At 32.5% G+C, this 21,589-nt stretch overlaps 1 protein-coding gene across 1 annotated transcript in view; it reads left to right on the top strand.

The window, feature by feature from the left end:
- The first annotated feature begins 2,013 nt into the window (after positions 1-2,013).
- LOC145325424 (uncharacterized) overlaps positions 2,014-21,589 on the top strand; it is a 47,751-nt gene continuing 28,175 nt past the window's right edge. The window contains exons 1-9 of the mRNA XM_080168411.1: positions 2,014-2,102; positions 2,680-2,746; positions 3,263-3,366; positions 5,261-5,326; positions 5,741-5,822; positions 6,264-6,291; positions 19,312-19,387; positions 19,913-20,008; positions 20,780-20,848. Coding sequence (XP_080024537.1) covers positions 3,343-3,366; positions 5,261-5,326; positions 5,741-5,822; positions 6,264-6,291; positions 19,312-19,387; positions 19,913-20,008; positions 20,780-20,848 — 441 coding nt within the window. The 5' untranslated portion in view covers positions 2,014-2,102; positions 2,680-2,746; positions 3,263-3,342. The remainder of the gene's footprint in view (positions 2,103-2,679; positions 2,747-3,262; positions 3,367-5,260; positions 5,327-5,740; positions 5,823-6,263; positions 6,292-19,311; positions 19,388-19,912; positions 20,009-20,779; positions 20,849-21,589) is intronic.

Raw genomic sequence — 21,589 nt, 5'->3', positions numbered from 1 at the left:
TGATTTTGATATACCATAACCAAAACAAATTTTGTTTAAAACAAAGGGGGGAGGGGAGTGATAAGTGATTGTCCTATTTCTTAGACAGTCCTTGTTAAAGGGCCTGTTGTATACTATCAATCGCAAGAATAAAAAATATATTGAAATTAGTGGTAGTGAAAAATTGACGGCAAAAGCAACTTACAAATGTGCTCCAGGAATTAAGTTATTTTCAATAAAAATACATACAATATTTTTGAGATTAAAGTTTAGCGGAGTGTCCAATTTTCTCGATTTTTCCAAATGTTTCAGAAAAGCAAAAAAATTAAACCAATCACTAATTAAATTTTGCGAAGTAGTCAAAGTGATTGTTTGGACTACTATCATATTCTTGGATTATTAAGTATCTTTATCTTAATATTGAGTTCTCTTGTACTTCTTTGCTAAGTAGCTTTTTTATATCTATGCCTAACCCCTACGGGGATACCCTCTACAGAATATAACCCAACCTTACCTATATAACCGAAATTGACCAAAAGTAAAAAACAATCCCACGAAACTCCCACCTCTTATTTTCATTTTATTTTATTTATAAGAAGAGGATGCAATTCTCGATAGGCCCATTCAGGGAAAGTACCTTTCATTTTCTTTGGATATGGTTATATGTACTAGATACTTTGGTTTTGAAAATACTTGTTTAATTCATAGTTAAGCAATTTTAGGAAAAATGTCAAAGATTTTTTTTGTTCTGATTTCAAAGATTTTTCGGTCCGTAAATGTTACATAATCTTTTCTGAATTAGAATAGTAAATTTTCTTAGTTCTATTTAATTTATACGTTTTTCCTAATTGAGCTTGTTTTTGTGCTGGAATTGAAACAAAACAGATGGTTCTTAGCAATTATATATTAAATCCTTAGAATTAAAACTTTAAGTGTTTTTTCAAAACATACAAACCAGACAAAGAGCAAAATTTAAATTCTTTTTTTTGTGTCTTTCGTTGAATATAAATTTAAAATTTGTAAATGAAAATCTATTTAAAGATCCAAATACAATTTTTGTTACGACGATTCTTTTACTGCATGAACTTTGCCTGAAAGTCATAATTATAGTTAGGAATTATATCCATATCATATCCATTTATGTCACGCAACTGGCATATTGAAGCACAACAAACAAAAAATTATCAGCTACTTTTACTGCAGACGCATTTAAGATATTTTGAATAATTGCTAGCTTTTAGAAACACCAATACTTTAATCCTAGACAAAGTAAAAAAAACTTTGGTTACATTCCTAGAAAATTAAAACAAAGTTTCAAAATTACACATTTTCTTAAAATTGGAAATTATAGTTATATAATAACTTTGACCTTGATTAGAGTCTACCCGTCACCCCCCCCCCCCCCGGCCCCCCCCCACAACCTACAAAAAATATGAGTTAGGCTTCTAAGGATAATTAAGATGACCAAAACAGGAATATTAGCAAGGAGGGGACGGAATTTGACTATAAGTTACACTGGTACTTAAATTTTCTGTTATTCGTTGACTTTATTATTTCATTACTTATTTGGCTCAAACTAGCAGTGTCTAAACTTTTTCACCAATGATCTAAATCCATAAAACGTGTATTTTTTTTTATTATTGAGAACGAACATCAATTATCGCCCATTGTCTTGTTCCTTAAAATTACTAAATAACAGTATTTGAGCAATACTTTTCTATGCACTGAGATAGGGAGGGTTTACAATAAGACCAACTTGAAAATTATAGGATTATGCTGTTTAAATGAAGTCTAGTTGGGCTGTTAAAAAATTGAAGATAAATTGATGTACATCCCCAATGATGATGCACAAAATTATCCCTTCTGTAGAATTATATTTTTTAGTGGAAAACTTTGGACAGTAAAGTTTTGTACAAACCAATCATCAAAGCTTTAAGACATCGAATGAGATAACGTGTTTATAAAACCTTGGGTACTAGTTTAATTTAGTTAAAAGTCTTCTTCCGGCCCTACCGGCAAAATTTCAAAGTTGAAAAGGAAAGTAGTTTGAAAATACCTTGAATCAAGAGTTTCGGGCCATTGGAGATGACTTTGTAACCTGTACAGATGGAGTTTGGAGCCAGGTAGAGAAACGTTTAGCTTTGTACTTTAGGTATTACAAACTTTTTGTCAAGCGAAAATATTTTGCTTTGGGGTTTGTAGATCTTTAAGTACAGATAGTTAGTTTTCTTCTTCTTACTTGTATGCAAAAAGTATATGATAATGATTTTTTTAAAATCTTGCTTAATACTAAATCGATTGAATTCTCCAATTTAGAGAAGCTTCTCATAGGTCCCGAAGTGATTTAATGCTGTTTTATGTTTAAAATTTAAGTCTTTGGATGATTTTTGGTCATTTCAATGCTAGGGGCACTGTTACTGACATCAATTTATATTATGAAAACATTTTTGATTTGATTTTCTGATATATTGATATCAAATTTAACTTACAGTTATATTAGTTATTTATCCCATCGTTTTATAAACAGCTTTCCGTGAATGTGAAAATGAAAAAAAATATAAGATTTGGCCCCTCAAGAAACAAATTTGGTTTTAATCTTATAATTTTTCAATTTAATATTCGTAGAAAATTGTCTGAAATAGGATGTTATACATACATGATTTTTCAATATCTAATCCAGTAATTAAATTCTTTTTTTAGCCTGATTTGGTATGTGCTCAGAATGCTGCGCTTTTTCAACCATCATTTCTTAATTCTAAAAATACAGGTAACTTTGAAGTTATATATTCAACGACCTTGTATATGATGTTAAAAAGACCTTTTTACAAAATAGGTAAATCAAATTTTTAAAGCTAGAGTCCGATTTTGTACAGTACATATATTAATCATATAACTATTTTTTCTTGAGTTTTACAAATAAAAAAGATTAATTACCTAAAATGTTCAAGCAAATAGGTCGTTAAAAGTAATTAACCTTTTGGATACAGCATTTTAGTGGTCATTTGGTAGATTCATAAAAGTTGTGCACATTTTTTGTCTTCTGGGTTCTATCATCAATGGATATATTATTACTTGGATGTTACACCAGATTTTCAAGTCAAACTCTCCCCGGGTTGGAATAACGACACCTTCATCCCCTCCCCTCCTAGTGGACGAGCGAACTGACCAATAAGTGAGTTCCATGTTAGCGACCTAATTTGACGACAATTTTTCTCCTGGCATTATATCCACTCATATTTTGTATCCATTCTGTAACATATACAATAATAATGATGATATTAAGACACAACTCGAGCTGTGAACGGGAAGTATGATCCTGGCCAGAATGTCCATTTTTGCCAGCAAATAGCGGCCAGCAGTGACATGTGGACCCTGGACCTGGCACAGGTAGGTAAACAGGCCATTATTGAGGCTTTAAAATCAGACGGAATGGCAAACGAACACTATCATTTGTAGAGTATCAGCACATTTGAAAACATTAAGAAAGGGTGCGCTCCTATTTTCAGGAATGTAAAGGGATAAGACAATATCCAATAAATTGTTGTACATCCCCAATGATGATACACAAAATTACCCCTTCCGTAGATTACAATTAGTGGTTGAAATGCTTGGACACTCAACTAAATGAACCAACCAATCAAAATTTATTAAAAGTCCCCAAGGTATAAGAAAAGTCGGAAATAGTCCCTTTCGTGACATCGCACCATAAGGGGCGATTTATCGTATTTTCAAAATGGCTTTTTATAGGTTATTTTAGGTTAGGTTAGGTTTTATTGGGTTATGTGATTGCCCCACAGGGTTAGGTAATTGGTCGCGCAGGGTTAGAGCCCCCCGCAGGGGCTAGAAATAGGAGAAAACCTACTGTGAAAAATACGAAGAATCGCCCCTTATATTGCGATGTCACGAAAGGGACTATACCCGAAAAGTGTAAGGGGACTAGTGTGATAAAAAGTTGATCTCCCCTCCCTCCCTGTCCTATTTTCTATTTCTTGCAATAACGGCGCACTGCAAAGGTTAATAAAATAAATTGTTTCTGGATAATCATTTATCTCAGTTCCTAACCTGACAAAGGTTCCAATGTAAAAGTCTCAAAAAAAGGATAAGAAATGTATAAGAAATCCAGAAAAGTTTAGTATTATTCCAGGGCAGGTTTTAGTCTTTTTAGCGTTGTGGTGATTACCCTCCTTGTCATATTCCACAATTTTGACTTTTCGTTTGTCCTAACGTCTGTGTTTAGAGCTTTGCTTTTATGGATGCCGTCTGGGATCGTAAGGGATAAGTCAATTGAAGATAATTGTTTTACATCACCAAGGATTACCTATTCTGTAGGTAACAATGGTTTAAAAGTTTTAACACTATTAGTTTGGGACCAACCAAAAATTTTATAAGCCAACATATAAGATAACATGGACAAAAAACTTAGGGTACCAGTCTTATTTACAATCCAATGTCCCCTCCCTCCCTGATTGTCAACCTACTTTGAAGCAATAACTTTGAGATGTTATAATGTGCCAGCTGCTGTTATATTTTACAGGACAGGGATATATCACATCAAGGAAAAAAGTTTACCTAAATTTTTATAGCATGTATTAGATTTTGCCATATACTGTAGAGATAGGATGTCCGTCTGTCTGTATGTCGGGGCTTTTCTAAGGAGGATGGAATACAAATTTCTAATTTATCTTAAAGAACAAAAAAAATGTTTATAAGTGGCTATGTTGGCTGAGGGTGACGAAGCCAAATCTGTAACACTTTTGCACCACTTTTATTCCTGTGATGCATATAAATGAGGGAGGTGAGAGGAGAAGCGGGAAAGAAAACATTTAAAAAATATATGGAGAATCCCTCATTTTTATTACGTCACAGGAATCAAAAGTGGTGCTAAAGTAGTCCAGATTAAGCTTCGTCCGGGGGGTGAGGCTACAAGTAATAAAAAAAAAGAAAAAAAAACTATATTTTCACACAGCAGCAAAGGTTTAGGCAAAATATTCAGATGCCATATCTATGTTCCTATATTTCATACCTTCAATATGCATTTAGTCAGTATACTTGAAGAAGACAAGAATAAGAAATGACACAGTTACTCGACCAGCTTTATAAAAAAAAAGGTCCATAAAAATTTTGAAGCATATGGTCTTACCGTTTATGAGATCTTACTGGATATAAAAAAAATCCCAACTAAATTTACCTAAGATGCAAGACAAAAGCAGTAAGGAAAATAAATCCTGTGTAAATTGATTTTGAATGTAATGATTGTTTAATCAATGACCTCTTTTTTAAGGAATATCAAGTACTGCTTATAGAAATCTCAATACACAAAGAGAGTGGAACTGCTAATCTATTTGAGGTAAAAAAAAGTTTATGGATAACAGATTTTTCAAGAATAAGGTCTAAATCATTTCGGTTTCTATCAAAATTTCAAGTTCTAATTATTTCTTATAAATAAATCAGCAGGAAATCTATGTTTGTTTATTTACTAAAATATCTAGTTGACCGCTAATCCTATTGGATTCCCCTTATTAGGTAGGCTTCTAATATGTCTTGGGGGTTATTTGTAACTTTTTAGGGAGCGGGGGGGGGGTGTTAGAAATCTAACTTACTTTCATTCTGGCAGTCATGCTACAAAAGACGTTTTATGTTTATTAACTTTAGGTTTCGTGATTTTCTTTCTTCTTTTCTTATAATTCCTATTTGTTTTATGAACATCTGTTTTATAATTAATTGTGTCTTAATACTTACGGATGATGTCATCCTTATTTAGGTTAGACTAGGAAGTAACCCAGATGGGAGTAATAATCCAATGTGTTGGTTTCTGCCAACCCTGGAACCTGGTATTCAACAGGAAAAGATAACTATAGATCATGGGCCACAGATATCTATTAGCATATAAATTTTCAATATTGTAATTTAGGCAAAAAAATTCTATTAAAATGTTTTGTTTCTTAAATATTATCAGGAAGGGAGGGGACATTGGACTGTAAATTACACAAAGTTTATAACTATGTAATCTTATTCTTGGACTTAAAACTTAGCTACGCCCCTTGTCTTTAAGGGCAAAGCCAAGAGTTGAAACTCACTTTTAGTTTTTTTTTTGGATGGAAGGGGGTTTTTCACATGTAGGGATATGTACTTAGCCATTGATTAAAAACGTCCCTGATAGGGGGGCCAAGAGGAACAAATTGTATATGTAACAAATATAAAGAATATGACATAAAAAAACTGTTGCAATAAAAAAACACCTCTGCGGAGTATTTCTATATTTATCTGCGCATCTGCCTCGCAGGTCAAATGTTCTTCACAGCTGACTGGAAGGTAAAAACTTGTCAATAAAGTAGTTGGATGTAAGTGTATTTATAAGATCTCTAATACGGCTGAAAGATTAACATACCCCACCATGAAGAAGAAATATAGGTTTTTATTTGACCACAAGCATATAAAATAATATTATTGAAGGTAACGTAAATTGTCGGATGCTGTTTAGATTCTCTTTACTAATAATCATCCAGAATATAATTCACCTGGTCCGTCGGTCAGTCGGTCTTGTAACAACAGACTAGTTTTTTTATTTGAAAAGATTTCGTGATTTTTTTAACTCTGTATGTACATGACGTGTAGTAATAGCAAGAACAAACAGCTAAATATTCTTATAAAGTGTATTAATTCAAGACAAGATAAACATACAATAATAATATTAAATATTAAGGCAACTATTCACTTTATGTTCGTGTCGTGTTGCAGAGCAATGTCTTGCTCCGAAACGGTTGACACAAGAACTCAAAGCTAATATACAAAATACATACATTGCTCTCAAGTCAGGAAGAAAGGGACTATACATCACATTTCTCCCTGGCTTTAACAGGAACATGGATTTCAAAACTGTAATATTTCAGATTGAATATAACAATATGTTTATTACATGTTAATTATCATATATATTATAAGTAGCATTGAATGTTTATTAAATAGATAATAATTGATCTGGTATGACACCTGCCATAATTTTTTTTTTTTTTTTTTTTTATTTTATTTCCAGATCTTTAAACATTTCATATACATTTTTTTTTCTTTTTGTTTTGGTTCCTTAGAACTCTTTTATGTTTTTTATATGTTCCTTTTTTTTTATGTGTTTTTTTTTCTCTTTTTTTATTTTTTTTTTAAAAAACATTGATTAACATATAATCATTGAAAAATGCATTGATTAACATATAATGCATTGATTAACACATAAACATTGGAAATGCATTGATTAACATAGTTATTATAAATGCATGATAAATAAAAACACTGATTAACATATAACCATCAGAATGCATTGATTTAAAAACATGTCATTAGAGATGCATTGTTATAAAAGCATTAATATTAAACCTTTCGAGACTACTACTGCCTCAACAAATACTTAAACATTAATACATAAAAATAAAATAAAATATGAATTAATACACAGTAAAACTATAATTATTCTTGATCATAATATTCATTTTCTTTTGCCAGATTTTTCTTGATAATAGTAGTATCATTCATATCCATCAATCCATCATTATCCATCAATCCATCAACATCTCACAAATGATATAACCATACCAACCATAGTAGTATCATTCATATCCATCAATCCATCATTATCCATCAATCCATCAACATCTCACAAATGACATAACCATACCAATGCTACAACACCACAGACGATATAACTATACCAGTTGACCTTAGCTTAGTTATAAACTTAGTTATAAACTGGTTTCCACTTAGCAACTGTGATTTTCTCAAACAACACAACAGCCATTCACCTCCACCACAAGAAGCCTCCAATCTCTTCAAAAAATTGGGATCAAATCCTTTCTAGCATCGACTCTAACTACTTCCCAAAATTCACCCTTTCCTGATTCAAAATACGTTGCTGATCCTGCAGGTTAGCCAACCGAGCATCTAACTCAACCATTCTAGTAACCAAACCTGCCAAATGTTTGAGGTCTCAGATCAAAAATCAGAACTGCTGTTCACATTTATCATCCAGGAGATTATATCTATTGCATAGTCAGGCATGACTTAAGCCTAATAATGACAACCACAATAACTGCTATTAACATCTCTGTTAGATTCCAAAAATCGACATGTCATTCAAAATACAGAAACTGCCAATGATTTTCGTTATAACAATGATGCTACTGTCGACACTCCAACCAATGATAACGTTGAAAACAATGAACAGAAACAACAAACACAGAGAAAACTGCAGCCGAACAAAAGCAACCAAAACCTTCGCCATAGATTGATTCGAAATCTGATCCATTTCGTTTTTCAATACTAACTATCGACAAACACACCAGCTATTGACAAGTAAGATATCCAACCTGGCAGTCAAATCTACAACAGCCACATCAACTTTAAGCCCCGCCTTCTTTAGAACAGCTAAAATTTCACTAACCAGCATTATACTTTGACTGCCCACTGTATTAACAACTTACAAATATCCGTTTTATCAGTCATAAATATATTTAAGATACAATGCATGCTATTTTAAAATTCTGCACAACTTCACAATAGCTTCTAGCCCATGGTGTATATCTCTGTATATCATTATCTATCAACTAAATACTTCTCATTTTGACAACTGTAAATACATCTCTTTGTAGCTACCTGACTCACTGTGCATTTATTTGCATCATCCTGACACACTGTGCACATCTGTTCAAAATAAATATCAACATAATTCGTTTAACTCTTTGTATCTACCTGACTCACTGTGCATTTATTTACGTTAATCTGGCACACTGTGCACATCTGTTCAAAATGTTACAATATCAACATATTTCATTTAACTCAATGTTATTTCATTATCCTTGACATACGAATCCTCAATTTTCAAATTAAGCTTCAAAACTACTCTCCGACGTCTTATTATCCACAACTGTTGCTTAAATACTTAAATTTAACACCTCCAAGTCTTCAAAACTTTTCAACAGTTATTATAAATCTAGCAATCTATAAATCTAAATTACTTTTCTTCTCCTTGGCAGCAGTTGGACTGTTGATTGGAGTACTTATAACAGGTTGAGAAAGGGTTGCAACAACAGTATCAACAGATTGACTTGCTTCAGTAGGATTATGATTATCACTATCACCAGTACCAACAGATTGACTTGCTTCAGTAGGATTATGATCATCACTATCACCAGTACTATCATTAGTTGCATATGATTTGCTACTACTGGTTGATTTAAGACTCTTCTTGCCAAGATCAGTAATAGTCTTCCCATATATAGAGATATCATATTCAAGCTCAAAGATAGCTTCATCAATCATTGTTTGCAAGATATCATATTCAAGCTCAAAGATAGCTTCATCAATCATTGTTTGCAAGTATTTAATCTGTAACATCATCAGCTCTAGTACATCATGAGGAAACATATTTTGTTGCACAATAGACAGAATATTAGTAAATCCATAAACAGCAGCTCCATACATTCCAAATATGTTGTCAATCCAGCACAGGCTTCCTTTGGAGTTTTGTGCAAGCACTCAGTTGTTAGCTTCAGGTACTTTTCATGATCACTAAATCTCCTTATAGTTGCCAGAGAATACAGGAACCTTGAACTTGATATCTACCTTCCTGGTGATACTCCAAGCTTCTTGACCGCATTATTGAGAGCAGTTTTAGCATCCTGTTTAGCTTCCTGTTTAGCTTCCTGTTTAGCATTCTGAACTTCAACAGACTTCACATCTAATCTATAAACAGATTCTCCAGCAGCAATAACATGTTTCACAATATTACTGACCCAATCACTAAACAATCCTGTTTAGCTTCCTGTTTAGCTTCCTGTTTAGCATTCTGAACTTCAACAGACTTCACATCTAATCTATAAACAGATTCTCCAGCAGCAATAGCATGTTTCACAATATTACTGACCCAATCACTAAACAATCATAAATAACGCTCCTTTAATAAAATTCAACATATAATCGGTCAGAGCAAAGTGTATCATGTGCCTCCACTCTCTCTCCACCAACATTTAATTCAACATATAATCGGTCAGATCAAAGTGTATCATGTACCAGCCTCCACTCTCAAATAATATCAATGTCAACACAAAACAATGGCCAAATTCAAAACTAAATTTCAGTCACCACCAACTACTTCTCTTGCGGCCGATCTAAAACAAAATACAATCATTTTAGATGCCAAAACTTATTTAATACATATTTTATTTTCACTCAACAAAATAAAATAATTTCTTTAACATGTATTAGTATATATAACATTAATCAAATGTATATCAATATTGAACATCATTAAAATCTTAACAAACTAAAACTCACCAACAGGTAATACTGTATCTCAACCACCACAACTACTCCTCTTTTTGACCAATCTAAAACATAATACAATTATTTTAGATGCCATACTTAAATGTTATCACCTAACAAATAAAATTTCAACATGTCTTCTTAAAAATGTATTAAGAAATATAATATTAATCAAATGTTTGTCAATAATCGAGCAACATAAAAATAATTCTTAATACAATATATTAGTCTAATACAGTAAAAAATTTACCTAATTATTCAATGAAATATCTGAATAATAACTTATATCATCCACAACTATTTTTATGTATTAAAATCTTGAAAGTTGAAGCACAACTAACTATTTTTCTCTATACCTGAGAGCACTTTCTTGCGCAGCTCAACTTTTGCGCATACAACGCCCAACTCCTGCTCATCATTGCTGCTACCTCTCTGCACCACCCCACCTTGCGCATACCAACTTCGAGAGACAGTGCAAACTTTCCTTGCCAAATTATTGCCCACCCCCCTTCTCCATGAAGAGAGACAGCTCCACTCAAATATCTAATGCATTATAACAATTTTGCTTCATGAAATTCTAAGCTTCATAAATAATTTTGCTGAATCAACATCACTAAATCGCAATATATACTATTCTATATCGAGTGTCCTTAATAAAATTTAAGCTTAAACAAAAACTTAACACATCCATTATAATTCCAAGTTTTAGTAGATTTCAATCCACCCCTCAATATTTTCCATTTTATTCTGATCCACCAAAACTTTCGCAATACGTTCATTATATTCCAAGTTTTTAAATAGATTGAAATCCGCCCACATCTATTCACGTTAATTTGATTCATCCAAAATTGAGCAACACATAATGTTTCAATTTCAAGTTTGAGTGCAATTTGATTCACCACCCTGTGTTATTTATATAATTCTTCTCCTATAATTAGGTTTGGTCCGCCCATCCATACGACCATTTTGATTCACCACCCTGTGTTATTGATATATTTGTTTTTTCTATAATTAGATTCGGTCCGCCCATCCATACTTTACATCTATCTACTTTTTGTATTTCGAACTTTTCATGGTGATTTCTGCAGCAGGTAGGTACAATTTAAAAAACGTAGCAACACTATAATCATTTCTATGACGTCCGTACTTCCATTTGTAAACATGTTGATTTGACCACAAATTTCTATATGATCTAATTATCCGATTGTATACTAATTCCGGGAACAACAAAATTCAACATTATAATCGAAGCAGTTAAAATATCTAATTATCCAATAATTTTATATGATCTAATTATCCGATTGATTCGATGTATATTGATTCCTGGGACAATAAAGCACAATACTTTATGATTGCGGTGTCAATAATTTCATATGATCTAATTATCCGATTGATTTGATGTATATTGATTCCTGGGACAACAAAGTACAATACTTTATGATTACAGTGTCAAGCATCCAATCACCCTTCAGACAACCAACACTCTGAGATGCACAACCTTTTTCAAGAAAACATTTCCCCACTCTAACTTTAACGTCACACATCTCACATAGTAGCAGTAGGAACCATTTTTAACTTTGTTAGTTATGACTCAGTGTCAGACCGAGATTCAAACCTATCACCTACCCAACAACAAGTAGATGTTCTACGTGTTAAGCGGTTTATAAGCGAAGCCACTCTATAAGCAAGTTCATAAAATGTAAGTAAAACATCAATCTGTTTCAATCAGTTCTTTTTTAACACATTTACTTACAATTTTACATCGACTCTTATGCACTTATTTTTTCAGTTTTGACACTATACAAGTGTTGATGTTCGTTTGTCCTACCATTCAATGCTTCGCTTTTGTTAATGTTGTCTTCCTTGTTTTTACAAAGATTATTCAGTTCTGACACTATGCAAGTGTTGATGTTCGTTTGTCCTACCATTCAATACTTCGCTTTTATTAATGTTGTCTTCCTTGTTTATTACAAACAAATTTGCTTACAATTTTTGCATTGAATCTTATATGTATATTCTGATTATTTAATTTTGACACTATACAAGTGTTAATGCTCCATTTTTATGAATATTAATATCCTTGGTTTATACATCATATTCGAAAACGTTTCAATTACAATAGAAGTCATATATAAGTCAAACTAAACTTGCAACATTTAACCACCAAGTCTAAACAACACATTTAGTATTAATCTATATTGCATCACCCATCATTGGATATAGATATACACAATAGACATCTCTTCCCTACACAATCCTATATATAATAGATCTATTGTCAAAACATCCATAAATAATATATCCATTGTACACACATCAACAAGTTTTCTCTTCTCTCCATACAAATATTTCCAATAACATTCATTTCCTAATATACAAATATTTCCGATTCATTTTCAACAAACATCCATAAATAATATATCCATTGTACACACATCAACAAGTTTTCTCTTCTCTCCATACAAATATTTCCAATAACATTCATTTCCTACTATACAAATATTTCCGATAATTCATTCATATATATATAATATGTCCATTATACATTTCAATTCTGCACACATATCATAATTAATCCACATATAATATGTCCATTGTACAATCCATTCATTTCCTACTATACAAATATTTCCGATAATTCATTCATATATATATAATATGTCCATTATACATTTCAATTCTGCACACATATCATAATTAATCCACATATAATATGTCCATTGTACAATCCAATTCTACACACATATCTCTCTCTCACTCTCTCTCTCTCTTTCTCTCTCTCTCTCTCTCTCTCTCTCTCTATCTCACATCATAATCAAATACTGAATAACAATTTTTTGCTTCATTAAAAATTTTTGCTGAGTTATGCATTCCAATCTTAAATCGCCATTTAATTGTTTAAAATAAATCTAGTTAAATCCACAAAAATTCCGCCCACCAATCAAATATCACATTCTACTGATCATGATGACAAGTATGTATCAATCCAAATCAACGTAAATTCAAAAACAAAACAAACAAAATTTCTGTTCTATCTATAATAGAAATTTCGTACTATGAATAATATATCACAGATCAAAGATCACATATCTATCTTCACGCAAGTACAATCGTTATTATTCATAGCACATTTTAACCATATTCAAAATATTTTGTTTCCATTCATATAAACTTAAGAGTAGCTTTACTCTTATTTATACATAAACCGCAATATAATTGTTTTAAAATTAAATACTTAGAACCATAATAACTGACTCAACTTTTAAAACAATTTACAGCCTTTCATCAAAATTCTAATACTTTTTAAAGTATCTAATTTCAAATTTTTATCCAATTTTCATAAAATCACGATATTAACATTTAATTAAATCAATTTTCTTCCATTAACAATTTTACAAAATTGTATTCCTATTTTCGTTGAAATTAATCCATCTTCAATTTTTTTATTATTCTTATCTCTGTTAGACACCACAATAGTCTGAAACAAAAATAAATATATCCAAATATCCAATTCCAGTGTAACAAAACAAAAAAAAAATAAATGCATATATTTTGATTTTCATAATAACATAATCTCATAAACTCGTATTCAATAGTTAACAAAATGTTATATTTCCAGAATTCAAATAATTACCATAAATCAAATTATTTTCCATCACAAACTTTATAGAGTTGCTTCGTTTCTCTTCTTATTATTTAAACAATGTCAGCGCTTTCCAAATTATATGTTATACATTCTAACCTTATGCATGGACACCACAATGGCAGATAAATTAACATTTATCCCACTAATTCGAATAATATCAGAGATCTACATTGATTAGCAATGGATACAACAATGGAAAATAAATTGACGTTCATTCCCAAAAAATCGAGTAAGATCAGTAATATACAGGGATATAACAATAGCAGATAAATTTTCGTTCATTCTAGAAAAAGTTGCTCCACAAATAATCTATATGATTTGTAACATAACATCTCCGAGTAAGATCAGTAATATACAGGGATATAACAATAGCAGATAAATTTTCGTTCATTCTAGAAAAAGTTGCTCCACAAATAATCTATGATTTGTATGTCAACATAACATCTGCGAGTTTTATTTCCTAAATAAAAATACTTCCAGAAGCACAACTTCTATACATTTTTATAAGCCGTCAAATCTATCAGATACAAAACTTATTCAATTATAGATATCTTAATTGCAAAACTACAAAAATCAATCGCCGCCACACCGCCGTCAAATCGCCGTAGGCCGTAGTACATGTATATCCTGTTGATACAATCCAAAACTGTAGAGAAAATCCTTCTTCCCTGCAAATTGTAGAAAGAAATACTCGTTTAATCAATACACGTCTGTCCTGAATAAGCTATAGAAAGAAATACATGTAATCCTTGCTTCCCTGCAAATTGTAGAAAGGAATAAACTGTAGAGAGAATACATTTTTAACAATTTTTAACAATACTCAACTGTCTCCCTGTAGAAACAAACTATAAAAGGATAGAGAGAATACATTTTTAACAATTTTTAACAATACTCAACTGTCTCCCTGTAGAAACAAACTATAAAAGGATAATTTTTTAACAACACATGTCTATCCTTCTCTCCCTGCTGATACATGTCCAGGGCGGCACCTTTTCCCCTTTCATGGTGTCCTCCACCAACATAGTACATGTCCAGGACGGCACATATCTTTCCCTGGACATTATGTTGGTGTCCTCCACCCACATGTTGTCCTGCAATGTCCAGGGCGGCACCTTCTCCCCTTTCATGGTGTCCTCCACCAACATAGTACATGTCCAGGGCGGCACATATCTTTCCCTGGACATTATGTTGGTGTCCTCCACCCACATGTTGTCCTTCACTAGACAGGATGGTGTCGTGGTGTCCTTCAATGGACAGGATGATGACATGGTGTTCTTAACCATCACATATCTCTCCTTCACCAGGGGTTCGACCTGGTTCACCATCTCTCCATTCTTCAAGCATAACTGGTCCAGGAATTCGACCTGGTCCAGCATCACATGTCTCTCCTCCTCCAGAGGTTCGACCTGGTTCACCATCTCCTTGACTGTTACCTGGTCCTCTCCACCTATACACTCTCCCCCCCCTAACCTGTTTGGCAACACCACCAAACTTTCTTGTTCAAGGAAACACAATTTTTCATTAGCAATTGGAGCTTTGAAATTGTCCATAGAAAGTGTTGGCAACACCACCAAACTTTCTTGTTCAAGGAAACAAAATTTTTCAATAGCAGTTTGAGCTTCGAAATTGTCCATACTAATAGCTAATCCTGTAACCGCAGCACTGTTGGTATCAACATGATCCTTAATTTCCTGAACCTTCGTCTCCAGCGGCGCCATTCGGTTAAACAGGTTATCCAGCTTATTCAGCTTATCCCTAAAGGACTGAATATCACCCTGCATCGAGGCCAGCAATTCGACCATACACTCAAGCTTCTCCGCCTTGGACAACTTCCTGAAATGAGCAATGTCCACCGTCATCGCGTCCAAAAATTTCCTGAACAAAAATAAAGCAAAGAAATAATACAATTAAAAGAAAATCTGAGCTATAGATTCGTACTACACTACATGTCGAAATCAGATTCCCTTTGGGAGCGTAGGTTCGTATCCTACCGACTGCGCCAAAATGACGTGTAGTAATAGCAAGAACAAACAGCTAAATATTCTTATAAAGTGTATTAATTCAAGACAAGATAAACATACAATAATAATATTAAATATTAAGGCAACTATTCACTTTATGTTCGTGTCGTGTTGCAGAGCAATGTCTTGCTCCGAAACGGTTGACACAAGAACTCAAAGCTAATATACAAAATACATACATTGCTCTCAAGTCAGGAAGAAAGGGACTATACATCACATACATATATATTTGTTTTTGTATGACATATGCTGGTTGTGCTTTGCTACTTATGAATGTTGTCATTCTTATTTATATTTTAAAATTAGTATGTTTTTCAACCTATTTGTAAAAAAAATAACTATTCTAAGACATGAAGATATATTTCGATTTTAGCAATCATTTTTCTCGTATTCATTCGAATCCGGTGGATAGAAACCGGTTCTCATCCATGCGAAAAAACTATGTCTAGCATCGTATTATATCCAGCTTTCTACGAATATAAAAATGCACCTCGGGGCTAAAAAAAACTGGTTTTAATCTTATAATTGTACATTTTATATCCGCGGAAAGCCGGTTATAATACGATGAAAGAAATAAATATTAATTCATTTTGTCTTTTGTAGAAGTGAATCAAGCAATATTAGCTTGGTCGTTTATTATTATAAAATAATCCCCAATAAAAATGTATATATTTTGTATCTTTATTTGTCGTATAAAAAGACAGATTCTGATTTTTCTATTTTATTTTCTCTGTTGGAGAGAAAAATAAATATGACAGGTATGTGTATAAAAATTCAGAAAAAGAACTTTGATTTCCTGGGTGTAAACCCACTCAAGCATACCCAACCACCTCCTTTTTTGTGTTTAATAGCCTTTTTCAATTCAATTTATAAGGGTTTGTTGTATTTTTCATAAAAGATCATTACCTATCCTAAACTTGTGGATCAAATTGTTAAGCCGTTTATGTAAACTTACTGGCCATCAAAATTTTTGTGGAAAGTTAAATTTGCTTTCAATATCCCATTAATTAGAAAATCTATCTTAATACATACAAATTTTGGTTCCTATTCAAATATTATTTTCTTCAGATGAACTCCAATTTAGTTTCCGAAAGTGTACCTAGCGTCCGCGTCCTATTTCGAAATTTGCTACTAGCTAAAAAAGCTTCAAACTTCCAAAAAAAATATTAAAATTTTAAACATTAAAATTTTGAATGTATAATGTATAAATCGCTTTGTTCTCACAAATTTCCGGAGTAGCTGAAAATAGGGTCTGCAATAATTGGGTTATCTGCTGTACACTTTAGGAAACTAGGGCTCGAATAGGAAATCCATTTGGAGCTGATCTTTCTTCAGAATACCCAACCCTGACATAAAGGTGTATTAATATTGGATTTGGTGTCCCTACACTTCTCCCTAGGTATCACATTATTAAATCAACAAAACCGCTTAAATGGATATAGAACATATGTGGATATTGTGACAGGGGTTAAAATGGTAGTAAATTTAGGTTGCTAACAAGGACATCATTTATTGGTTAGTTCGTTCATCCTTTACACTGGGAGGGGAACTGGGAGAGTTATTTTAGCTAGCTGCAAGTATTACTTTATTAGAGTACATAATAATCTGGTGTAAGGTCCAAGTTATAATAAATCCATTACAGCTACTCTATAATTCCCTTTGTATGCTAGTCTCTAACTCCATATGTAACGCTATAAGGAAATGTGACTTTCTTGATTTTGCTATTTAAGAAAAACTGATTAGATTTCTAAAGTTGATTAAGCTTGTAATGAGCATCCAGTTTATAATTAACGTGGAGTAAAGGGACAAAGTGACTCAAAATTCAACCATGTGACGTCAAAAATGAGGGATTATCCATCTCTTTTTTTAGGGTTTTTCTTTTCCACTTCTTTTCTCATCACCCTCATTTTTATGACGTTCCATGGCTGATTTTTGAGTCAAATTGTCCCCCTACAACGTGGTCCGTGTGACAATATGTGGAAGTAAATACACACCATATGTTTTCTCTGAAGGCGAATGTCAATAATTTCCAGGAAATGAGGGAACAGATATTGCACTGCAAATTATACTGGTACCCAAAGTTTTAGAAACCTGTCCTTTCATTCGTGGGCTTATAAACACTAGATACTTTCATTACATCTTGACTCTGCAGTTCAAACCTTCAGTTTCCAAACTTTTTGACCAATGAATTAAAAATTAAGAAGGGATGATATTGGGGATACATATATTCATCGTTCATTGTCTTATCCCTAGAGATCCCTGATAATTTCTCAATAAATAATAAATGTATATGTTGGACCTTTACATGAAACTGCACTTAATAATTTTGTTATACACATACATATCAAATATTTCATGACTATTCTATATTACAAAGTAGTAAGGTTTTTTTGTCTGCAGCCTAAGATTTCTATAACTAATGAACCGATTGGTATTTTTTTCATTTTAAGGGAGCTTCAAATAGGTCTTGGGATGGTATTAGGCTAATTTGTATTTCAGATTCAAGTCTTTAATTGATTTTAGGCAATTTTTCTACCTTTCTCTTCTAGATGCTAGTGGCGAACCGCTAGTAACTAAAATATCATAAAATTTTAGATTAGTTTTCAGAAGGTTGCTCAATAAGACAAGCCTTTTTATAGGTCTTAGTAAACGTGCTTTCTAAAGAAATAGTGTAGTTGAGATGTCAACATAAAAATGAAGTCATTTATAAATATCGTTATTTCAGCAGTAACTCTTATTTTCAATATTCACATGGAGGGAAGGGACATTTGACTGTAAATCTTCTATTTGGTATAATTAGTTTGATTGGTTGGTACAAATAAAAACTTTTCACTAATAATTCAATCTACAGAAGGGGTAATTTTGTTTACAATAATTGAATGAATACTTAAGTGCATTATTTTTTCTTTGCATAATTCTGTAAAATTGGGTACAAGCTGATTAAGTCAAATTGTTCGGGAATAGTCCCTTTTGTAACATTGCCCCATAAGGGGCGATTCATCGTATTTTTATAATGGCTTTTTAAGGTTATTTTAGGTTAGGTTAGGTTATATTGGGTTAGGTAATTGGCCCCGCAGGGTTGGAGCCAGGGGCTAGAAATAGGAGAAAAGCTACTGTGAAAAATACGAAGAATCGCCCCATAAGGTGCGATGTTACGAAAGGGACTATACCCAATTATTCTTGCTACCCTGTTAAGAAAAACCCGATCGGTTCAGCGGTTAGCGAGATGTTTCGCCACAAACAAACAGACAGACAGACATCGTTCTACTTTGTATTATAGATTGTTTTATCCCTTAAGTTTCCTGTCAACATTTAATTTATCTAAAATTCTGCTGTTATATTTTCATTTATGTTTAGATATTTGAGTTTCGAGTTCGGTTCAATTCCAGTAAGGTCACCGGTGTATCTGTGTCAAGTTCAAGTTTTCACAGGAAAATGCTCTTTTTTCAGGGAGAGAGGGCAAATTGGGCTGATTATTATACTAGTAACCAAAGTTTTATAACCACATTATCTTATTCGTTGGCTTAGGTCTTTGGAAATTTTTATTAAATTTTGATTGGTTGGTTCATTATGTTAAGTGTCCAAACGTTTACTTTAAACCACTAATTATAATCTACAGTTGGGGCTCTTTTCAATCCAATAGACAAAAGATTTATCATCTTAGATGGTGAGATCAACACAATAAATTGTACAAAATATAAAAGAATTTTATCTAAAATAATTTAATGTTGCGACAGACGGGCTTACTCCACTTAAAGAGTTGCTGCGCTTCTTATCTATAAGAAATGTTTTTTTTACGTTTGAAAGTTTATTGATCTATTGCAATTTTCTTTTTTTCAAGGAAGTACAATACCATAATTTAGATTAGATTCTTGTTTAGCAAGGAACGTCAATAATGATCTCAAAACAGCTTTACTCATAAACTCTACTGGTTGAATAAGCATTTATTTTGGTAGGATATTTCTACAATCAGACGAATAATCATGACAGCTACGAACAAAATATGTATAACACCAATATACAAAATTGTTTTGGAGATTCAGAGGTTGATAGGGTAAGTAGAAAATTACCTATTCATTTAAAGATTTGATATTTTTTATTTATTTTGTATTATTTTTAAAATTGAACTTAAATAAAATGGAGATATCTAAAGGGATAGAGTCGACATTGGACAATAAATGATATTCATCCTCAATAATGACATATAAAATTACCCTTTCTGTAGATTTCAATAATGGGTCGGAAATTTAAATATTTCTACTTTGAATTTATCTTATGTAAAAAAAAAATAGTTGTTATACCTGTTATATCCTATCTATAATGCAAAGTAGAATGATGTCTGTCCGTCCGTCCGTCCATCTGTATGTCTGTCCGTCCCTTAAGATCTCGGTAACCACTAAACTGATTGGATTTTACTCTATTCAGGGAATATACCTACTGGTCGTGTGGTGGTTTTAAGCGTTTTTCTTGGAGGGTGGGAGACCGCTAACCCCCCCAAAAAACAAAAAATAACCCCCCAATTTAAAACAAAAATTTCGCATATATTTTGCGAATTTTCCATTTATTCGCGAAAATTGGCGACCCAATCGCAATTTTTTCGGATGGGTAGGTAATTGAAGATGTAATGATTTTCATACTCACATCATTATTTTTTAATTTACTCTTAGGGCAAAGTCGCTTGTAATATATGTAAAGTAGTAAAGCCTTTTTTATAAACCCTAAAATCTTTGAAAATCCTGCTCCAAATTGAATGTACTTTTCATTACCTTTCTATGATTTATGTATAGTTATAATGTTTTTGAAACTAAATATAAAATTAATTAAGGATAGAAAAGTTGTGAACGGGTCCTGTGTTATTTTGAATGAGAACATGAAAACATTAGACTATCAACAGGTAACCAATCAACGATTGACAATAAACAGATCTACAGACCCAATGATCATAGACGTCCAAGCTTTTTTTTTGGGGGGGGGGGTAAAATGTCGCACGAAGCGCGCCGCAAATTTTTTTACCTCCCCCAAAATTTTTACCCCGGGGGTAAAATTTTCTTGGGAAGGGGGGGGGGTAATTACCCCCACTGAAATCTGTTGGCAGGGGTAAATTTTGTTCACCCCCACTGAAATCTGTTGGCAGGGGTAAATTTTGTTTACCCCCCCAAAATTTCCCCCCGGGGTAAAATTTTTTTTTTTTTTTTTGGGGGGGGGGTAATTTAAATTATATTAAATATCTAGTATTAAAAATGCGGGCGAAGCGCGCAAAAAAAATTTTTATTTGTTAATGAACCAACCAATCAAGATTTAATAAAAGTACCCACATTTTGGCTAGGGGATTTCAATGCGTAATAGGCACTGAAAGGGAAAGCACCCGAATGCTATTGTCGAACGTCTAAAATCTAGAAAATGCTGTTTATCTTATTTCCATCAAACTCTGTCAAACAAAAACATAGGAATTCTATAAGAAAAGTGTCAACCCAAATGAAATATTGACAGTAAATATTTTCTTATTTTTCCCGGTTTGTCATTTATACGATTCTTTGATGTATATTTTTCATAACATTATTTTCTTTTTATTCTAATGTAAGATTACTTTATATTGAAGGAAAAACTACGCAAAAACTTTAATTCTACATCTATA

The sequence above is a fragment of the Acartia tonsa genome, chromosome 8 (genome assembly GCF_053477335.1).
Source record: "Acartia tonsa isolate MP-2025a chromosome 8, ASM5347733v1, whole genome shotgun sequence".
Taxonomy (NCBI): domain Eukaryota; kingdom Metazoa; phylum Arthropoda; class Copepoda; order Calanoida; family Acartiidae; genus Acartia; species Acartia tonsa.
The sequence above is the reverse complement of the archived record's forward strand: the minus strand, read 5'-3'. Positions and strand labels throughout refer to the sequence as shown.